Source organism: Pongo abelii, chromosome 19, assembly GCF_028885655.2.
Source record: "Pongo abelii isolate AG06213 chromosome 19, NHGRI_mPonAbe1-v2.0_pri, whole genome shotgun sequence".
NCBI classification, from domain to species: domain Eukaryota; kingdom Metazoa; phylum Chordata; class Mammalia; order Primates; family Hominidae; genus Pongo; species Pongo abelii.
Genome location: NC_072004.2, coordinates 42,477,919 through 42,496,986, shown reverse-complemented (window position 1 = coordinate 42,496,986; position 19,068 = coordinate 42,477,919). Strand labels below are relative to the sequence as shown.

General features: G+C 45.6%; 1 protein-coding gene and 1 pseudogene across 19 annotated transcripts in view; one reads left to right on the top strand and one right to left on the bottom strand.

The window, feature by feature from the left end:
- Positions 1 to 2,012, bottom strand: part of LOC103892798 (polycomb protein SUZ12-like) — a 29,130-nt gene extending 27,118 nt beyond the window's left edge. For 3 of the 19 annotated variants that reach the window (XR_010138223.1, XR_010138224.1, XM_063718552.1), the window contains exon 1: positions 629 to 914. Coding sequence is in view for 9 of the 19 variants with exons in the window: in XM_063718552.1 (XP_063574622.1) it covers positions 629 to 878 (250 nt within the window). In the remaining 10 variants the exon portion in view is untranslated. The other 16 variants (XR_010138229.1, XR_010138225.1, XM_063718550.1 and 13 more) reach the window with 13 other exon arrangements.
- Positions 2,013 to 2,184: 172 nt separating this feature from the next.
- LOC100460699 (U3 small nucleolar RNA-associated protein 6 homolog) overlaps positions 2,185 to 19,068 on the top strand; it is a 36,896-nt pseudogene continuing 20,012 nt past the window's right edge.

The window sequence follows — 19,068 nt, the reverse complement described above, 5'->3', positions numbered from 1 at the left end:
GTAAGCCGAGGAGAAAAAGCAGAATTCCGGGGTCGTCTCCAGAGAAGATGCTTGACCACTCTCTGGCTCAGTTTACATATCCACAAAATGGGTGGACAGATTTGAAGGGTTTTAAGCATCCAAAGGTGCCATATGAACCTGCAGCACCAAGTTAGCGCGAAGGCATTTCAGACTAAGGACAATTTCTTCGGTTCCACTGCACTCATCCCTTCACTGGCTTCATTTTGCCCCTCAAAAGCTACAACCGAAACCCCTGTATTTCTAGAGTCCGAAAGGCAGGAAAGAAAACAAGAACCAGTCTCGGGATGTGACTGCCGCTCAGTTCAACTGCTACCTCCTCATCTAAAAGCCGCCTGCTCTGAACGTGGGGCCCCAGTCCTGAGCCTCTTGCGTCAATCGGATTTTGGGGGAGTCAAGAACCTACCCGAACCCTCTTTTCCAGCTCTCCCAAGGCCCTAGACTCCGGATCCCCTGGAGACGTAATCTCCGAAAGGGGGACATCCCCTCAATTCCTCCCTCCACTACCACACAAGTGGACTCCCGAGGAGGAAGGGGGCCCAGCAGACTGTCCCATCCCCGGTGTTGGCAGAGTGGGTCTTCCTGCCTTCAAAGCCTCGCACACACTCACTCTCAAAGGCCTGGAGGAAAAGCTCGTGGTCAGCCTGGACGTGCTCCATTTTCGGCTTCTTCACCGGTAACGCCGCGGAGGAGGAGGAGGCCGAGTAACTGCCACAGCCTCCACAGCCCCCGCCGCCGGATTTGCCGCCCGAAGCCGTCGCCGCCGCCACCGCCGCCGAACCCCCGAAGCCGCCTCCCCCGGACCCCGCGCTGGGCCCCGAGCCGCCCCCTCCCCCACCGCCGTGCTTCTGAGGCGCCATCGCGGTTCCTGCCTCCTCCCCCCGCCAGCTACCCGCCGGGCGGCCCCGGAGAGTGAGCGCCTGCAATACCAACCGCTCGCCCCAGCAGGCTCCGGCGGACCGAGTGGGGAAGGAGGAGAGAGGGGAGGAGAGGGGAAGGGAAGGGAGGAGGAGAGGAGGGAAGGAGGGAGGAAAAAAAAGGTGTCTCCTCAGAGCCCCCCTCCGCTTCGGAGGTCGCTCACCTTACCCTGGCCTCTCTCCGCCCACTTCCCCCGCCCGGCGCTCTGATTGGCCGGCGGGAGCGCGCGCCGCCGGGCCGCCCACCCCTTTGGCCCGCGGATTCCCCCGTCAGTCACGCGGAGGCGCGGCTTGGTTGGCCCGTGCGCGCTGCCGATCGCGGGCCCGGCCGCCTCTTTGAAATGAATTCGCGGGAAAATTAGGGGTCGGAGCGGCCTTCCTGCTGGCCCCGGTGCATTGTGGGGAGAGAAGGACCCGGCGAGCGGTTTAGGGAGTCTAGATCCTTAGTTTTTTGCCCCCAAACACCGTAAGAGTGGTCAGAGAGGTAAAATGGTTGAGAAGTACTTACACTCTTCTTTTCTTGAGGATCTATACCTTTTCAGCTCAGAAAGCTGAGAAGGAATCCGGTGTTTCGCGAGTCTTGCTTTTTTTTTTTTTTTGAGACGGAGCCTCCCTCTGTCGCCCAGGCTGGAGTGCAGTGGCGCGATTTCGTCTCCCTACAACCTGCGCCTCCCAGGTTCAAGCGATTCTCCTGCCTCAGCCTCCTGAGTAGCTGGGATTACAGGCGCGTGCCAGCACGCCCAGTTAATTTTTTTGCATTTTTAGTAGAAACGGGGTTTCACCATGTTAGCCAGGATGGTCTCGAACTCCTGACTTCAGGTGATCCGCCCGCCTGGGCCTCCTAAAGCGCTGGGATTACAGGCATGAGCCACCGCGACCGGCTTTCAAAAATGTTTAATTGTACAATAGCCTCCTCCTTTGCTTTTTTTTGTTGTTGTTCTTGGTGTTGGGAAGTCAGGACGTGGGATGGGAACACAATGAAAATAGACAATATTCTGAAGAAAATGCATCTCGTGTCCCTTTCAGGCTTGGGTAGCCCACCTCTCCATACCTGGAGGCGCTTTTCCCGATCGCTGTCCAAGTCTAGCGGCGCGCGCGCATTTAACCCCCACTCCCGTCTAGCCCCGCCCCTTAACTCCTGTCCGCTAGAGTCGTCCGGCCCAAGACCAGGGCGGGTTCTCGGTGCAATCCCACAATCGGCCACAGGGAGGGGACGGTGGCTGTAGAAGCCGAAGGGCCTTCCCCTAAGTAGGGGGCGGCGGAAGCGGAAAAGGCGGGACTTGGGGAGCACGTTACGTCCGGACGCGTCGGTGGTAGGGCTGGATCTCCGAACCTGAAACCGGGAGCTTCTTGCTCGTGTTTGCTGTTGAGAAGCTACCGGCCGGGTTGTAGACTTCGGACCTAATGGCAGAGATAATTCAGGAACGCATAGAAGATCGGCTCCCGGAATTGGAACAGCTGGAGCGCATTGGACTGTTCAGTCGTGCGGAGATTAAGTGAGAGAGGGTTGGGGAGAGGGAAGAGCTGAGACGGCCTGAGGGGAGGTTGGGAGTGTGTGGCAGGGGCTAGGTGTGGGGACGCTCGACCTGTGTTTACTTTACCTAAACGTGGCGGAAGCCCATTTCTCGTTTTCGGTGATGTCCAGAATTAATTTCTCATTCGTTGCAAGGTAATCCGTCCGTCTACTTACCCATCAGACATTTTAACAGCCCTTCATGGAGCCGGGTCTTAGGGCTGTAAAGGTGATAAAGCCAGGATTCCTGCTCCTTAGGAGCTAATTGGGCAGAGTGTGGTGGAGGAGACAGACAAATTAAATATTTTGATAACAGTGTATTGTAAGTTGATTGTAGTACCTTGTACTGCTGTAGGGATGGGAACAGAGTGCTGTGGGAGCCCAGGGGGAGTGGATAAATTCCTAACTAGACTTGAAGGTGGGGACCATTGAAATCAATTTCATATGCTACTCCAGAGCCTAACTACAGCGCCTGGCACATAGTAGACATTCAGTAGCGTGTTAAAATTATGTTAAATAGTTTTTAATGGCTTCTGTGACTGTTAATTTGTTTTGCAACGTCTGAATGTAGTAATGTGACTCAGAGCTTCAAAGTAAGCATTCGTTAATGAAACACAGAACATAGCAGTGTGGACGCTTAGAAAGTGCTCAGTTAAGGTTAATGTTACCATTACTAAAGACACCTGTCTTGCACGTCTTGCATTAAATTCTCCTAATATATACTTGTCATATGTTCATTCCTTAGCTAAGGACTCTGAATCTTCTCCCATAAGTCCTTCGTAGTAATAAGTCTTTTTAAAGGCAGACGCAATTTAGATTTTTAAAAAAATTTACATGTTGAGAACTCAGAAATAAGAGGAATTTCGGAAAGAAATTTATTATTAAAATTTAAGTGACCTGAACTTGGAGTAAAAGAAGTCTTTATTAATACCAGCCAGGCGCTGTGACTCACACCTGTAATCCCAGCACTTTGGGAGGCCGAGGTGGGCGGATCACGAGGTCAGGAGTTCGAGACCAGCCTGGCCAATATGGTGAAACCCTGTCTCTACTAAAAATGCAAAAATTAGCTGAGCATGGTGGTGGGCGCCTGTAGTCCCAGCTACTCAGGAGGCTGAGGCAGGAGACTCGCTTGAACCTGGGAGGCCGAGGTTGTAGTGAGCCGAGATCATGCCACTGCACTCCAGCCTGGGCGACAGAGCGAGAAAAAAACAAACAAAAAAACCCAGCATACATAAATGGTATAAAGTTCTTAATTGTATTTGCTTTGCTGGTGGGAGTGTCATTGGTTTTGGGAGTTGATTAAGATGATTTTTCTGAAAGTTTAAAAATGCATCCTGATACGCTTAAGAACACAAAAGTAATTGTGTAAGAGAATACTTTATATTTTTTTGAGATGGAGTCTCGCTCTGTCGCCAGGCCGGAGTGCAGTGGCGCGATCTCGGCTTACTGCAACCTCCGCCTTCCAGGTTCAAGCAATTTTCCTGCCTCAGTCTCCCGAGTAGCTGGGACTACAGGCACGCACCACCACGCCCAGCTAATTTTTGTATTTTTAGTAGAGATGGGGTTTTACCGTGTTGGCCAGGGTGGTCTCAGTCTCTTGACCTCTTGATCTACCCACCTCAGCCTCCCAAAGTGCTGGGATTCCAGGCGTGAGCCAATGTGCCCGGCCACAATACTTTCTTATGAAAGATAACTGTAGGAATTTTGTATTTTGAAAAACCTGTTTTAAATATATTCATAATAAACTTAAACATTTAATTTTTGCAGTTTTCAAGTGAAGTTTAAATGGCTTTCTCCTCAGGGCTATCATTAAGAAGGCTTCCGATCTAGAGTACAAAATCCAGAGAAGAACCCTTTTCAAGGAAGACTTTATCAATTATGTTCAAGTAAGTGTGTAATTAATAATTTCTTTCTTTTTTTTTTGGTGAGATGGCATCTCACTCTGTCACCCAGGTTGGAGTGCAGTGGTGTGAATGGTGTGATCTCTGCTCACTGCAACCTCTGCCCTCCAGGCTCAAGCGATTCTCCTACCTCAGCCTCCTGGGTAGCTGGGACCATAGGTGCATGCCACCATGCCTGGCTAATTTTTTGTACTTTTTGGTAGAGACTGGGTTTTGCCACGTTGCCCAGGCTGATCTCAAGGGATCCACCCACCTTGGCCTCTCAAAGTGCTGGGCTTACAGGTGTGAACCACAATGCCCGGCCAATAATTAATAATTTCATTACTTCTTTTTTGAGGCAGGGGCTCACCTTTCACCCAGGTTGAAGTGCAGTGGTGCCATCACGGCTCAGTGTAGCTTCCACCTCCTGGGCTGAAGCCATCCTCCCACAGCCTCTGGAGTAGCTGGGACTACAGGTGTGTGCCAGTATGGCTGGCTAGTTTTTGTGTTTTTTGTAGAGACAGGGTTTCGGCATGTTGCCCACGCCCAAAATGCTGGGATTACAAGTGTTTGTGAGCCACTGGGCCCAGCCTTACTTTTTTTATTTTTGTTTTTGAGACAAGAGTCTTGCTCTGTCACCCAGGCTGGAGTGCAGTGGTGCGATCTTGGCTCACTGCAACCACCGCCTCCCGGGTTCTAGTGATTCTCAAGTCTCAGCCTCCTCAGTAACTGGGATTACAGGTGTATGGCACCACACCCAGCTACTTTTAGTAGAGACTGGGTTTTGCCATGTTGGCCAGGCTGGTCTCGAACTCCTGGCCTCAAGCAATCCACCTGCATCGGCCTCTCAAATTGAGTGCTATGATTACAGGCATGAGGCATCATGCTCGGCCCTAGCCTTACTTTTTAATCCCTTCACAAATTGATTGATTGGTTGATTAATTGAAATAGAGTCTCTCTGTGTCACCCAGGCTGGAGTGCAGTTGCGCAGTCTCTGCTCACCGCAACCTCCACCTCCTGGGTTCAAGTGATTCTCCTGCCTCAGCCTCCCATCCCTTCACAAATTTAAAATCAGTTCTAGAATGATGAGCTTAACATCAAGTTTCACTCTTGTTGCCCAGGCTGGAGTGCAGTGGTGTGATCTCAGCTCACTGCAGCCTCCGCCTCCTGGGTTCAAGCAGTTATCTGCCTCAGCCTCCTGAGTAGCTGGGATTACAGGCGCCCACCACCACGCCAGGATAATTTTTGTAGAGAGAGTGTTTCACCATCTTGACCAGGCTGGTCTCGTACTCCTGACCTGGTGATCCACCCGCCTCGGCCTCCCAAAGTGCTGGAATTACAGGCATTAGCCACCACACCCGGCCAACATCAATTTTTTAAAAAATTAAAAAAAGAATTCCAGAAACGTTCATTAGATAGATATTTCTGAACAGGAGTAGCATTGGGAGTAGCATTACTCCACTAAGACTGTAGTCCTGGCCAAACTGAACTTACTTTTCCCCTCCTCTTTCTATCTTGTCGTTTTCTTTCTTTTTTTTTTCTACTGGGTTCGTAGATCAGAGATTGTCAGAGACATAGTGTGTATCAGGACTTCAGCAAGAGATTTGCCTCTTGGTGAGCAAGATACAGGAGAGTGAATGTGATGATTGTAGAGAATTGAAAAGTTACTACTTATCTGTCGTCTGTCCACTTGGAAAGAGGTGTGCTGCAAGATTTCTTCATCTTGTAAATGCATGGAAGATTTGAATAAAGAAAAATTATCTCAGACCAATTTTCCAATGGGGGAGAATAGCTAATATGTTGGATGACGGAATCAGGATTCAGAAAGAACCAATAACAAGATCACATGTTTATAAGACTAGAAGTTTTGGTTGGGCGTGGTGGCTCATGCTGTAATACCAGCACTTTGGGAGGCTGAGGCGGGAGGATCACCTGTGGTCAGGAGTTCGAGACCAGCCTGGCCAACATGGTGAAACCCCCATCTCTACTAAAAACACAAAAATTAGCCGGGTGTGGTGGTGGGTGCCTGTAATCCGAGCTACTCAGGAGGCTGAGGCAGGAGAATCGCTTGAACCCAGGAGGTGGAGGTTGCAGTGAGCCAAGATTGTGCCATTGCACTCCCAGCCTGGGAGACAAGAGCGAAACTCCACCTAAAAAAAAAAAAAAAAAAAGACTAGAAGTTTTGAGCTTAGATTTAAAAAGACAAAAGACAGCTGAACAAATAATATATGAACCTTGGCTAAGCCATTGTTTTTGGAAGAGGTCCTATGAGTAGATTGCTCACTCAGAATGAGCCAAGACCATATTATGTCAAAGATAGAATTTTTTTTTTTTTCCAAATAATACACTCACTCTTGCCCAGGCTGGAGTGCAATGGTGCGACCACCCATTGCAGCCTCGAACTTATAGGCTTTAGGTGATCCTCCTGCCTCAGCCTCCCAAGTAGGTAGGACTACAGGCTTGTGCCAGATGGCTGGCTAATTTTCTTATTTTTTGTAGAGCTAGGGTCTCCTTATGTTGCCCAGGCTGGTCTTGAACTCCTGGACTCAAGTGAGCCTCCTGCGTTGACCTACCAGAGTTTTGGGAATTACACACTTGAGCCAGTGTGCCCAGCCAAAAGATTTCTTAAAGCTAAATTAGACTGTGAAAGCACAAACCATGAGAGAAAAGACGGATTGATTTGATTGTGTTCAAAATACAAATTTCTGGAGGGGCATGGCGGCTCATGTGTGAGACAGGCAGATCGCTTGAGCTCAGGAGTTCAAGACCAGCCTAGGCAACATGGCAAACCCCATCTCTACAAAAAATACAAAAATTAGCTGGGCATGGTGGTGCACACCTGTAGTCCCAGCTACTCTGGAGGTTGAGTGGGAGGATCAGTTGAACCTGGGAGGTGGAAGCTTAGTGAGCCATGATGGCGCCATTGCACTTCAGTCTGGGTGATAGAGACCCTGTCTCAAAAAAAAAAAAAAAAAAAATTTCTGTGCAAAAAAGACACTACAAATAATGTGAAAATACAAGCCACAAAATGTGAGAAAATATTTGCAACACATAATTAGAACTACATATACACATATATAAAGAACTGTAAATAGAGAAGAAAATGAAAACTAAAAAGAAAAATGGGCAAATCATGTGAACGTGAAAGTCACAAAGGGGAAACATCACTTGTAGTTAAACTTATGAAAAGACATCAGCCTTATCAGTAATTAGTTAAAGATTAAAACCAGGTGTAGGGGCCGAGCGCGGTAGTTCATGCCTGTAATCCTAGCATTTTGGGAGGCCGAGGCGGGCGGATTACTTGAGGTCGGGAGTTGGAGATCAGCCTGGTCAACATGGTGGAACCCCATCTCTACTAAAAATACAAAAATTAGCCAGGCACAGTAGCACGTACCTGTAATCCCAGCTACTGGGGAGGCTGAGGCAGGAAAACTGCTTGAATCGGGAGGCGGAGGTTGCAGTGAGCCTAGGTTGTGCCACTGCACTTCAGCCTGGGTGACAGAGCGAGACTCCATCTCAAAAAAACAAACAATAAAAGAAAAACCAGGTGTAGGACTGCTTTATATTCATCATAAGAGCAAACCTTTTTTTTTTTTTTTTTTTCTTTTTTGAGATGGAGTCTCACTCCGTCACCCAGGCTGGAGTGCAATGGCATGATCTCGGCTGACTGTAACCTCTAGCTCCTGATGAGCCTCCCAAGTAGCTGGGATTACAGGCACACACCACCACCCTCGGTGAATAGGGATATGGCTAAAGGGATAATGTTGAGTAAAAATATGGATTGATGGGCCGGGCACGGTGGCTCATGCGTATAATCCCAGCACTTTGGAAGGCCAAGGTGGGTGGATCACTTGAGGTCGGGAGTTCAAGACCAGCCTAGCCAACATGGTGAAACCCCATCTCTACTAAAAATACAAAAATTAGCTGGGCATGGTGGCAGGCGCCTGTAATCCAAGCTACTCGGGAGGCTGAGGCAGGAGAATCTCTTAAAGCCAGGAGGCAGAGGTTGCAGTGAGCCGAGATTATGCCACTGCACCACTGCACTCCAGCCTGGGCGACAGAGGGAGACCCCGTCTCAAAAAAAAAAAACAAAAAAAACCTATGGATTGATGGATGTAGCATGATACCATTTATGTAAAATTTACAAGCGTTCAAGACATCATTATAATAAAGTCCAAAGTCATGTTTGGGAATGATAACAAAGTCAAGGTAATTGCTGCCTCTGGAGAGGGAGAAGAGTAGAATCAGAGATAGGTACATAGGTAGCTTCATTTTTATATGAACTGTTTTATTTCTAAAAAAGATTTGAAGCAAATGTAGTGCAATGTAGGTTTTGATGTAGCTGCACTGTAGCTGCATGGGGTGTTTTATATGCTTGAAGTATTTCATGGAATAATTTTTAAGTGAAGCATGTAATTATAAGCTTGTTAATTCTGTTTAAGTTTTATAGCTAAGTAAATGTTAAGTGAGTTCTAGACATTTATTGTAAATCATGTGATAGCACATTATTTTTTATTTTATATTCTTGATTTTTGTTTTATGACTTTAACTAAATTTCCAGTATTTAAAAGGTTTTAGATTTTCTAGCTTCTCATTTTTTTGTATGTTTTTCTTTCATAGTATGAAATTCATCTTTTGGAGCTGATCCAGAGAAGAACAGTAAGTAGAAGATTTTCTAGAAGTTGGAGAAAAATACAGAACTAAGCAGTATGGCTGTATAGTTAGGACTTGTGTTTGGGAGACAGTGTTGATAAAACTGTGGTGATATGCCTACAATGGATATTTGTAATTATTTGTTTGCTTCATCAGTACCATTAAGTGGTCAAGTAGGAATGCTGTTTTGGACAAATGTGATTAAGTTGAGGCTCTGTTTTTTTATGTCCCCCTTTAGCACATTGGATATTCATTTAAGAAGGATGAGATTGAGAATTCTGTTGTACACCGGGTACAAGGTGTTTTCCAACGTGCCTCAGCAAAATGGAACGTGAGTGATCAAGGCATCCTTAACTTTATGAGATGTGAAGATAAGTATTATACATATTGTATTAGGGATTCAAATGCAGTTTTCTATTTTTATCTTGGGTATCTTTATACTTACTCTAATGATGGTATCATTACTCAAAACATTTTTTGAGCCACTTAACAAACCAGTAAGAAAATTGATCTTATTACCTTATAGTTATTCTATGAGGACAGTGCTGAAAACAGTGTATTTGATACATTACTAAGGATTGGAAATTTGGGAGATATTTGTATATATTTGTAAGTACACTGAAGACTTAGAGCTAGAAGATAAATGGTTATGTAGGGGCAATACCTCAGAAACTTGATTTTTTTTTCTTTTCCTTCTTTTTTTTTTTGAGATAAGGTCTCACTGTGTTGCCCAGGCTAGAGTACAGTAGGGTGATCTTGGTTCACTGCAACCTCTGCCTCCCAGGCTCAAATGATTCTCCCACCTCAGCCTCCCCAGTAGCTGGGATCACAGGCACATGCCGCCATGCCTGGCTAATTTTTGTGTTTTTGGTAGACATAGGATTTCGTCATGCTGCTTAGGCTGGTCTCGAACTCCTGGGATCAAGTGATCTGCCCACCTCAGCCTCCCAAAGTGCTGGGATTACAGGAGTGTTTGGAATTGGATATATTATATGAGAAGTATTTTGGATTCTTGGGAATGACAAATTTTATATTGCTACCCCAGATTGAGATCCTTTAAGAACTGCATTAAACCAACTGGATAGATAACAAAGTTTTTTTGGAGCATTGTGAGTGGGAGTTGGGGGAAAGGTTGAATTATCATAGTTAAGAGATCTGAGGCCTTTGTGAGGAAGAGCCAGATAGGATGAGAGGTGACTGTATTTTCTGAAATCTGCTTCTTTTTTTTTTTTTGGTGGGGGATGGAGTTTTGCTCTGTCGCCCAGGCTAGAGTGCAGTGGTGTGATCTTGGCTCACTGCAACCTCTGCCTCCCAGATTGAAGCAATTTTCCTGCCTCAGCCTCCCCAGTACCTGGGACTTCAGGCACACACCACCACGCCTGGCTAATTTTTGTATTTTTAGTAGACAGGTTTTCACCATCTTGGCCAGGCTGGTCTCGAACTCCTGACCTCAGGTGATCCACCTGCCTCAGCCTCCAAAAGTGCTGGGGTTACAGGCCTGAGCCATTGTGCCTGGCTTTTTTTTTTTTTTTGAGGTGGAGTCTTGCTCTGTCACCCAGGCTAGAGTGCAGTGGCACACAATCTCGGCAGCTCACTGCAACCTTCGCCTCCTAGGTTCAAGTGATTCTTCTGCCTCAGCCTCCCTAGTAGCTGGGATTACAGGCACATACCACCACACCTGGCTAATTTTTTTTTTTGAGATGGAGCCTCCCTCTGTTGCCCAGGCTGGAGTGCAGTGGCCTGATCTCGGCCTCCCGGCTTCAAGCGATTCTCCTGTCAGCCTCCTGAGTAGCTGGGATTACAGGGGTCTGCCACCACATCTGGCTAATTTTTTTGTATTTTTAGTAGAGACGGGGTTTCACCATATTGGCCAGGCTGGTTTTGAACTCCTGACCTCAAGTGATCAATCCGCCTTGGCCTCCCAATAATCTTTGTAATTTTAGTTTAGGTGGGGTTTCACCATGTTGGCCAGGCTGGTTTCAATCTCCTGACCTCAAGTGATCCGCCCACTTCGGCCTCACAAAGTGCTGGGATTACAGGTGTGAGCCACCGCATCCAACCTGAAATTTGCTTGTTTTTAGCAAAATTAATTAATGCAAAGGTGTATTATATGTAAAGGTCAAATTTGGGCAGCTTACTACATTGCTTTTCTTGCAGGACGATGTTCAACTTTGGCTCTCGACTATGTGGTTTTTTGTAAGAAGTGGGTGAGTAAAGCCATGCATGTCTTGCTTCCTCTAACCGTCTTTTTGTTAATCTGCCCTTTAAGCTTCATGCCAGATGTTTTTTCCTGAAGTGTAGGGTTAACATGAAAAAAGAACCCAAGAAGGCGGAACATTAATATAACATTGGATATCTGAATGACTATGGTTTCCAATTCAATTGAAAAGAATATAATTTTTACGTGTATTTGTTCAATACAGTTGATTTTTTAAAAAGATATTTGAAGTGTTTAGTGGTTTAATTAAGGTAGAAAGTTATGAGGGTCTGTGTTCGTTTATATATCCCTGGCAATAGCATGTCATGCTCCATTGGATTTTACAGTTGGTAAAGTTAGGGTACATATTACTTAGAGAGTAAGATCAATGATTTATCTGTGCAGGAAGTAGAAATATTTTCCTTTTTTACAGGCTACTAAAACTCAACTTAGCAAGGTATTCTCTGCCATGTTGGCGATTCATTCCAACAAGCCAGGTATGGTGAAATCTTTGTCAATTTTTCTACATTTTATTTAGACTCAAGCCATTTTGGATTTTATTTCGCTTGATGAATCTAAGAGAAATTATTTTGAGGACTTGAGCTTAGGCAGTTGGCCTCAGCAGTTTTTCTTACTGAATAGCTGCCTCGTAGTTCACCCCTGCCTGCTATATACTAGTTACTGTCCTAGGTGTTGTATCTGCAGGCAAGAAGGACTGTATTTCTTTTTTTTTGAGACGGAGTCTCGCTCTGTCGCCCAGGCTGGAGGGCAGTGGTGTGATCTCGGCTCACTGCAGCTTCTGCCTCCCAGGTTCAAGCAATTCTCCTGCCTCAGCCTCCTGAGTATCTGAGATTACAGGTGCCCACCACCACGCCCAGCTAATTTTTGTATTTTTAGTAGAGACGGGGTTTCACCATGTTGACCAGGCTGGTCTCGAACCCCTGACCTCGTGATCCACCCGCCTTGGCCTTCCAAAGTGTTGGGATTACAGGCGTGAGCCACCGCTCCTCGCCAGACTGTATTTCTTTTTAGATGATGGCAAAATAAACTTTTGAATCCTTTGTGGGACATTTTATTTGGAGGCAGTCAAATCTGAGGAATTTTAGAAGCTTAAAGGGGAAAATATCAATATAAATTTTAGAAGAGTGCTGGTACAGAGTAGACTCATGTTTTGTAAGAGAAATATTTCTCTTGTGAATAATGTATAAATGGTCTAGTTGATAGTGGAGGGGCCTCAGTACCTATTCTCAGGGTATTAGGCTTAATCAGATATCTTATACCACACAAGACTCAAATAGACTACATTTGGCACCAGTTTACTCAGAAATATAGCAGGATAGCCTTAGGTATGTTCCTTCTGCAGAATGCTCTTAGCAGAATGGAGGTAGCCTCTGGTTCCTAAGGTGACTGTTCAGGTATGATGAGATGAGATCATATCAGTAGGTAGGGGATCCACTCTGGTTTAGAAGCCCCATGGATGGGCGTGGCTTCTACAGATCCTAGAAAGGTCATGCTCAATTTTAGGAGTCACATGTTCACGGAAGCCCAAAGCAATTGCTTGCCACCATTGCTGACCCTTCTATTCCAGGTGTGGTTACCAACCAGGCGTCATTTTTAACAAAAGCAATCTTGATAAGATAGGTGACCTTTATTAAGTGTCTAGGGAAATAGCTAGAATGTTAACTCAGGGTTAATTTCCCATGTAGAAGGACAAAGGGTTTTAGAGAAAATTATGAATTATAATTTATTTTATTTTTTATTTTTTTGAGACAGAGTCTTGCCTCTGTTGCCCGGGCTGAAGTGCAGTGGTGCGATATCAGCTCACTGCAACCTCTGTCTCCTGGGTTCAAGGGATTCTCATGCCTCAGCCTTCTAAGTAGCTGGGATTACAGATGTGCACCACCACGCCTGGCTAATTTTTGTATTTTTAGTAGAGATGGAGTTTCGCCATGTTGGCCAGACTGGTCTCGAACTCCCAGCCTCAAACGATCTGCGCACCTCAGCCTCCCAAAGTGCTGGGATTACAGGAGTAAGCCACTGTGCCTGGCCCTATAATTTCTCTAAATATTGAGAAAAGAGCAAAAAATAATTTTATTTGTTGTAAGATCAGCAGTTTTTTCTGGCCTTTTTTTTTTTGACATGGAGTCTTGCTCTGTCGCCCAGGCTGGGGTGTAGTGGTGCGATCTCAGCTCACTGCAACCTCTGCCTCCCAGGCTAAAGTGATTCTTCTGCCTCAGTCTCCGTAATAGCTGGGACTATAGGAGGGTGCCACCACGCCTGGCTAATTTTTTGTATTTTTTAGTAGAAACGAGGATTCACCATGTTGGCCAGGCTGGTCTCAAACTCCTGACATCAAGTGATCTGCCTGCCTCGGCCTCCCAAAGTGCTGGAATTACAGGTGTGAGCCACTGTGCCTGGCCTTTTTCTGGCATTTTACTACCTTTAAAATTTGTATGTGGGCCAGGCACGGTGGCTTATGCCTATAATCCCAGCACTTTGGGAAGCCGAGGCAGGCAGATCATTTGAGATCTGGAGTTTGAGACCAGCCTGAGCAACATGGTGAAAACCCATCTCTACAAAGCTACAAAATTTAGATGGGCGTGATGGCGTATGCATGTGGTCCCAGCTACTTGAGGGGCTAAGGTGGGATGTTGGTAGGTGAAGACTGCAGTGAGCTGCATTTGTGCCACTGCAGCCTGAGCAGCAGAGCAAGACCCTGTCTCAAAAAAGAAAAAAATTGTATGTGACTTACAATAATGTCCTTAGATCTGATGAAAACAGTAACAGACACTTAGGTACTCATTCTCTAAATTGAACATTTGTTGTCATTTACTCATTTGCTTCAGAATACTGTTTCTAATTTTAGATAATGTAACCAAGCTTTGCAGTTAGAAACTGTCTGTCCAAACTGCTTCCCCTTTTGTTAAAGGCTTCTTTAAAAAATTGCTTGAGTGGGCCGGGCGCAGTGGCTCATGCCTGTAATCCTAGCACTTTGGGAGGCCGAGGCGGGCGGATCACGAGGTCAGGAGATCAAGAGATCAAGACCATCCTGGCTAACATGGTGAAACCCCGTCTCTACTAAAAATACGAAAAAAAATTAGCCAGGCATGGTGGCGGGTGCCTGTAGTACCAGCTACTCGGGAGACTGAGGCAGGAGAATGGCATGAACCTGGGAGGCGGAGCTTGCAGTGAGCCGAGATTGCGTCACTGCACTCCAGCCTGGGCGACAGAGTGAGACTCTGTCTCAAAAAAAAAAAAAAAAAAATTGTGTGAATATTAATATTGGATCATTTGGTTCTTTTCTTGTCTGGCTTGATTAATTTATTGAAATGCAATCTGATGGTTTTTCACTTACAGCTTTGTGGATTATGGCAGCCAAATGGGAAATGGAAGATCGATTGTCTTCAGAAAGCGCAAGGCAACTATTTCTTCGGGCACTGCGCTTTCATCCAGAGTGCCCAAAACTTTATAAAGAAGTAAGTGTGTATGCACATAGGATGAGACGGTGATGTCTCAGTTTGGTCCTCTGGAGACATATTTTTTTTTTCCTTGATTCAAGCAATTCTTACGCCTCAGCCTCCCAAGTAGCTAGGATTACAGGTGCCCGCCACCATACCTGGCTATTTTTTTTGTATTTTTAGTAGAGATGGGGTTTTGCCATGTTGGCCAGGCTGGTCTCACTTTTTTTTTTTTTTTTTTTGAGACAGAGTCTCACTCTGTTGCCCAGGCTGGTCTCACTTTTTTTTTTTTTTTTTTGAGACAGTCTCACTCTGTTGCCCAGGCTGGAGTGCAGTGGCAGGGTCTCAGCTCACTGCAACCTCTGCCTCCTGAGTTCACACCATTCTCCTGCCTCAGCCTCCCGAGTAGCTGGGACTACAGGTGCCTGCCACCATGCCCGGCTAAATTTTTGTATTTTTTAGTAGGGATGGGGTTTTATCGTGTTAGCCAGGATGGTCTCGACTTCCTGACCTGGTCATCCGCCCGCCTCCACCTCCCAAAGTGCTGGGATTACAGGTGTGAGCCACTGCGCCCGGCCCATGTATTCTTTATTAAATAAAAAAGGCTTCAATTTATGGAGGCTAGGAATAAGTGTGGAGGTGTGGGTAAGGAAAAACATCTTTTTTTTTTTTTTTTTTTTGGGACGGAGTCTTATTCTGTTGCCCAGGCTGGAGTGTAGTGGCCCGGTCTTGGCTCATTGCAACCTCTACCTCCTGGGTTCAAGCAATTCTCCTGCCTCAGCCTCCTGAGTAGCTGAGATCCCACGTCCAGCTAATTTTTGTATTTTTAGTAGAGATGGGGTTTCGCCCTGTTGGGCAGGCTGGTCTCGAACTCCCGAGCTCAGGTGATCTGCCTGCCTCAGCCTCCAAAAGTGGTGGGATTACAGGTGTGAACCACCATGCCCAGCCAGGGAAAAACATCTTTTTATTTTTTGTCCAGTGGTAGGTGTTGACACTGCAGCTTCTAAGTTAGTTGAGAGGTTGTAACCCCTGCCTCCTTCCTGTGGTTGGAAGGAATAGGGAACTAGACTAACATTTTTTTAGTTGAGAGCCAGATTTAGCCTCTTTATACTTTTGTTTTTATTTTTTTTTCTTGTTCCCTTTGTTCCCTTGGTTCTCCAAAGAAGCCGTCTTCGGGCTTCTTTGCCTTGTCTCCCTCTTTTCTCCATGTTCTTTCTGTCTCCTTTTCTTGAGATAGATACCTGGTAGTACTTCCTTTCTCTCTTCGGGGACTTACTCCCGTATGGATGGTGCCCTAGAACATTTGAGGGCCAAGCTTTAGATGAAAATCCCAAATAATAGAAAGAATGTATTGGAAGCTGCACTGTTTTCTGAGTCATTTGTCAGGATAAAAGAGAAACTGCTATTTAATTCCTTTTTTTTTTTTTTTTTTTTTTTTTTTTTGAAATGGAGTCTCACTCTGTCGCTCAGGCAGGAGTGCAATGGTGTGTTCTTGGCTCACTGCAACCTCCGCCCCCGGGGTTCAAACGATTCTCCTGCCTCAGCCCCCGAAGTAGCTGGGATTATAGGTGTGCACCACCATGCCCCGCTAATTTTTGTATTTTTAGTAGAGATGGGGTTTCACCATGTTGGGCTGGCTGGTCTCGAACTCCTGACCTCAAGTGATCCGCCTGCCTGGCCTCCCAAAGTGTTGGGATTACAGGCATGAGCCACCGTGCCCAGCCTGCTATTTAATTCTTAAATGAAAGTTCAGGCTGGGTGTGGTGGCTCATGCCTTTAATCCCAGCACTTTGGGAGGCTGAGACAGGAGGATCACTTGAGGTCAGTTGTTTGAGGCCAGGCAGCAATGTAGCAAGACCCTGTCTCTACGAAAAATAAAAATAAAAAAATTATCTGAGTGTGATGGAATGCACCTCTAATCCTAGCTACTCAGGAAGCTGAGGCAAGGGGATCACTTGAGTGCAGGAATTCATGGCCGAAATGAGCTGTGATCACCAGTGCGCTCCAGCTTGGGTGACAGAGCAAGACCCTGTCTCAAAAAAATTTAAAAAAGCATCTCCAAAGATTTTCAGTTTATTTATCTTCTGTGTAGTACTTTAGGATGGAGCTGATGCATGCTGAAAAACTGAGGAAGGAGAAGGAAGAATTTGGAAAAGCCAGTATGGGTGTGGTAAGGTTCTAATTATTTTATTCTCACTTGCTAACAATGTATAACATTTCGAGCCTGCTTAGGAGTAAGAGAAAATATTTGGAATATATTTTTCTTTTTTTTTTCTTTTTTTTTGAGATGGAGTCTCGTTCTGTCACACAGGCTGGAGTGCAGTGGCACCATCTTGGCTCACTGCAACGTCTGCCTCCGGGTTCAAGCTTTAATGTTTAATGTTGTTACATTTTGAAACTTCCACATGAGTTAGTGTTACTTATAAATGGACTTAGTTAGGAAAATGAAGCTTTATGCTATAAAAATAGATATTTGGACTAATTAATGTGGTTCTCAAAAATGTTACTTACGGAATAGCCAAATGCTATTCTTTAATGCTGTATGATCTCATAAAGTGATATATTAATGGATTCAAGGAGCTTGAGAAATGTTGTGAAATGTGTGGTTTCCTGGCCTTCTTTCTTTCCCTTTTTATATAGTTTTTTATGTGACAGAATAATTAAAAGATTTAGAATGTTAGAGCTGAGAAGAAACTTTGCTATTGTCTGTTATTGTGGTTTCCAGCTTAGAACTTTTTTCTCAGACGGAGTGTTGCTCCTTGTCACCCAGGCTGGAGTGCACTGGCACGATCTCGGCTCACTGTAACCTCCGCCTCCCGGGTTCAAGTGATTCTCCTGCCTCCGAAGTAGCTGGGATTACAGGTGCCCGCTACCACTCCCGGCTAATTTTTGTATTTCTAGTAGAGATGGGGTTTTGCCATGTTGGCCAGGCTGGTCATGAACTCCTGATCTCAAGTGATCCACCCGCCTCGGCTTCCCAAAGTGCTGGGATTATAGGCATGAGTCACCACGCCAGGCTAGGACTTTTTTATTCAAATAAAATGTTACAGAGAAGCGCAGACAAGACATGTAAAATGTGACCTGTTTTGGTCCAAATTGAGAGTGAGGCCTTAAGCCATGTGATCTTGCCACCACTCTTGGAGCCTGAGAGGACACAGTTGGAAGGTCAGTGATCTTGTTCAAGCTGCACACTTTACAAGTGAGGGAACTGGCCCGGAGAGAGAGACATGATTTACCAGTGGTCATATGGCACAGGTAGTCTAGGATTGTTAATTTTCATCCTAGTGCTTTTCCTCCTTGTACTACCTGTTAAGTTACATTTGATATAACACTCTTTAGGAGAATCCTGATTATTCTGAAGAAATTCTTAAGGGCGAGTTGGCACGGATCATCTACAAAAATTCTGTAAGCATAATTAAAGGTAGGTATCTTTTGAACATTATTTTTGGTAGGAAAGTGAAACATTCTTTTCCTAATGAAGATCTTTAGCTAGTTTTGAAATTTTCCATTAGAATGTATATAAAACTCTGTAGGAATAATGTCCTGTTTCTTTCAGAAAATACTTATTTTTCCTAGGCTATAATTGAACATTTCAGTAACTTATTTATTTATTTTTTGAGATGGAGTCTTGATCTGTTGCCCAGGCTGGAGTGCATTGGCGTGATCTCGGCTCACCACAACCTCTGCTTCCTGGGTTCAAGTGATTCTCCTGCCTCAGCCTCCCAAGTCGCTGGGACTATAGGTGTGTGCCACCCTGCCCAGCTAATTTTTGTATTTTTAGTAGAGACGTAGTTTCACTATGTTGGCTAGGCTGGTCTCGTACTCCTGACCTTGTGACCTGCCCTCCTCAGCCTCCCAAAGTGTTGGGATTACAGGTGTGAGCCACCACGCCCGGCATAAGTCTCTTTTTAAAATTTATATTCTACTCCCATTTTTTTTTTCCTTAAATTTCAATAGGTTTGGGCCGGGTATGGTGGCTCATGCCTGTAATCCCAGCACTTTGGGAGGCCGAGGCAGGTGGATCACCTGAGGTCAGGAGTTCGTGACCAGCCTGGCCAACATGGTGAAACCCCATTTCTACTAAAAATACAAAAATTAGCTGGGTGTGGTGGTGGGCGCCTGTAATCCCAGCTACTTGGGAGGCTGAGGCAGGAGAATTGCTTGAACCCGGGAGGTGGAGGTTGCAGTGAGCTGAGATAGCACCTGGGCAACAGAGCGAGACTTCATCTCAAAAAAATAAAAATGTCAATAGGTTTTTGGGGAACAGGTTTAGTGGTGATTTCTGAGATTTTGGTGCACCCGTCAACGAGCAGTGTACACTGTACCCAGTGTGTAGTCATTTATCCTTCCATTTTTTTTTTGAGACAGGGTCTTACTCTGTCACCCACGCAGGAGTGCAGTGGTACAATCATGGCTCACTGTAGCCTCGACT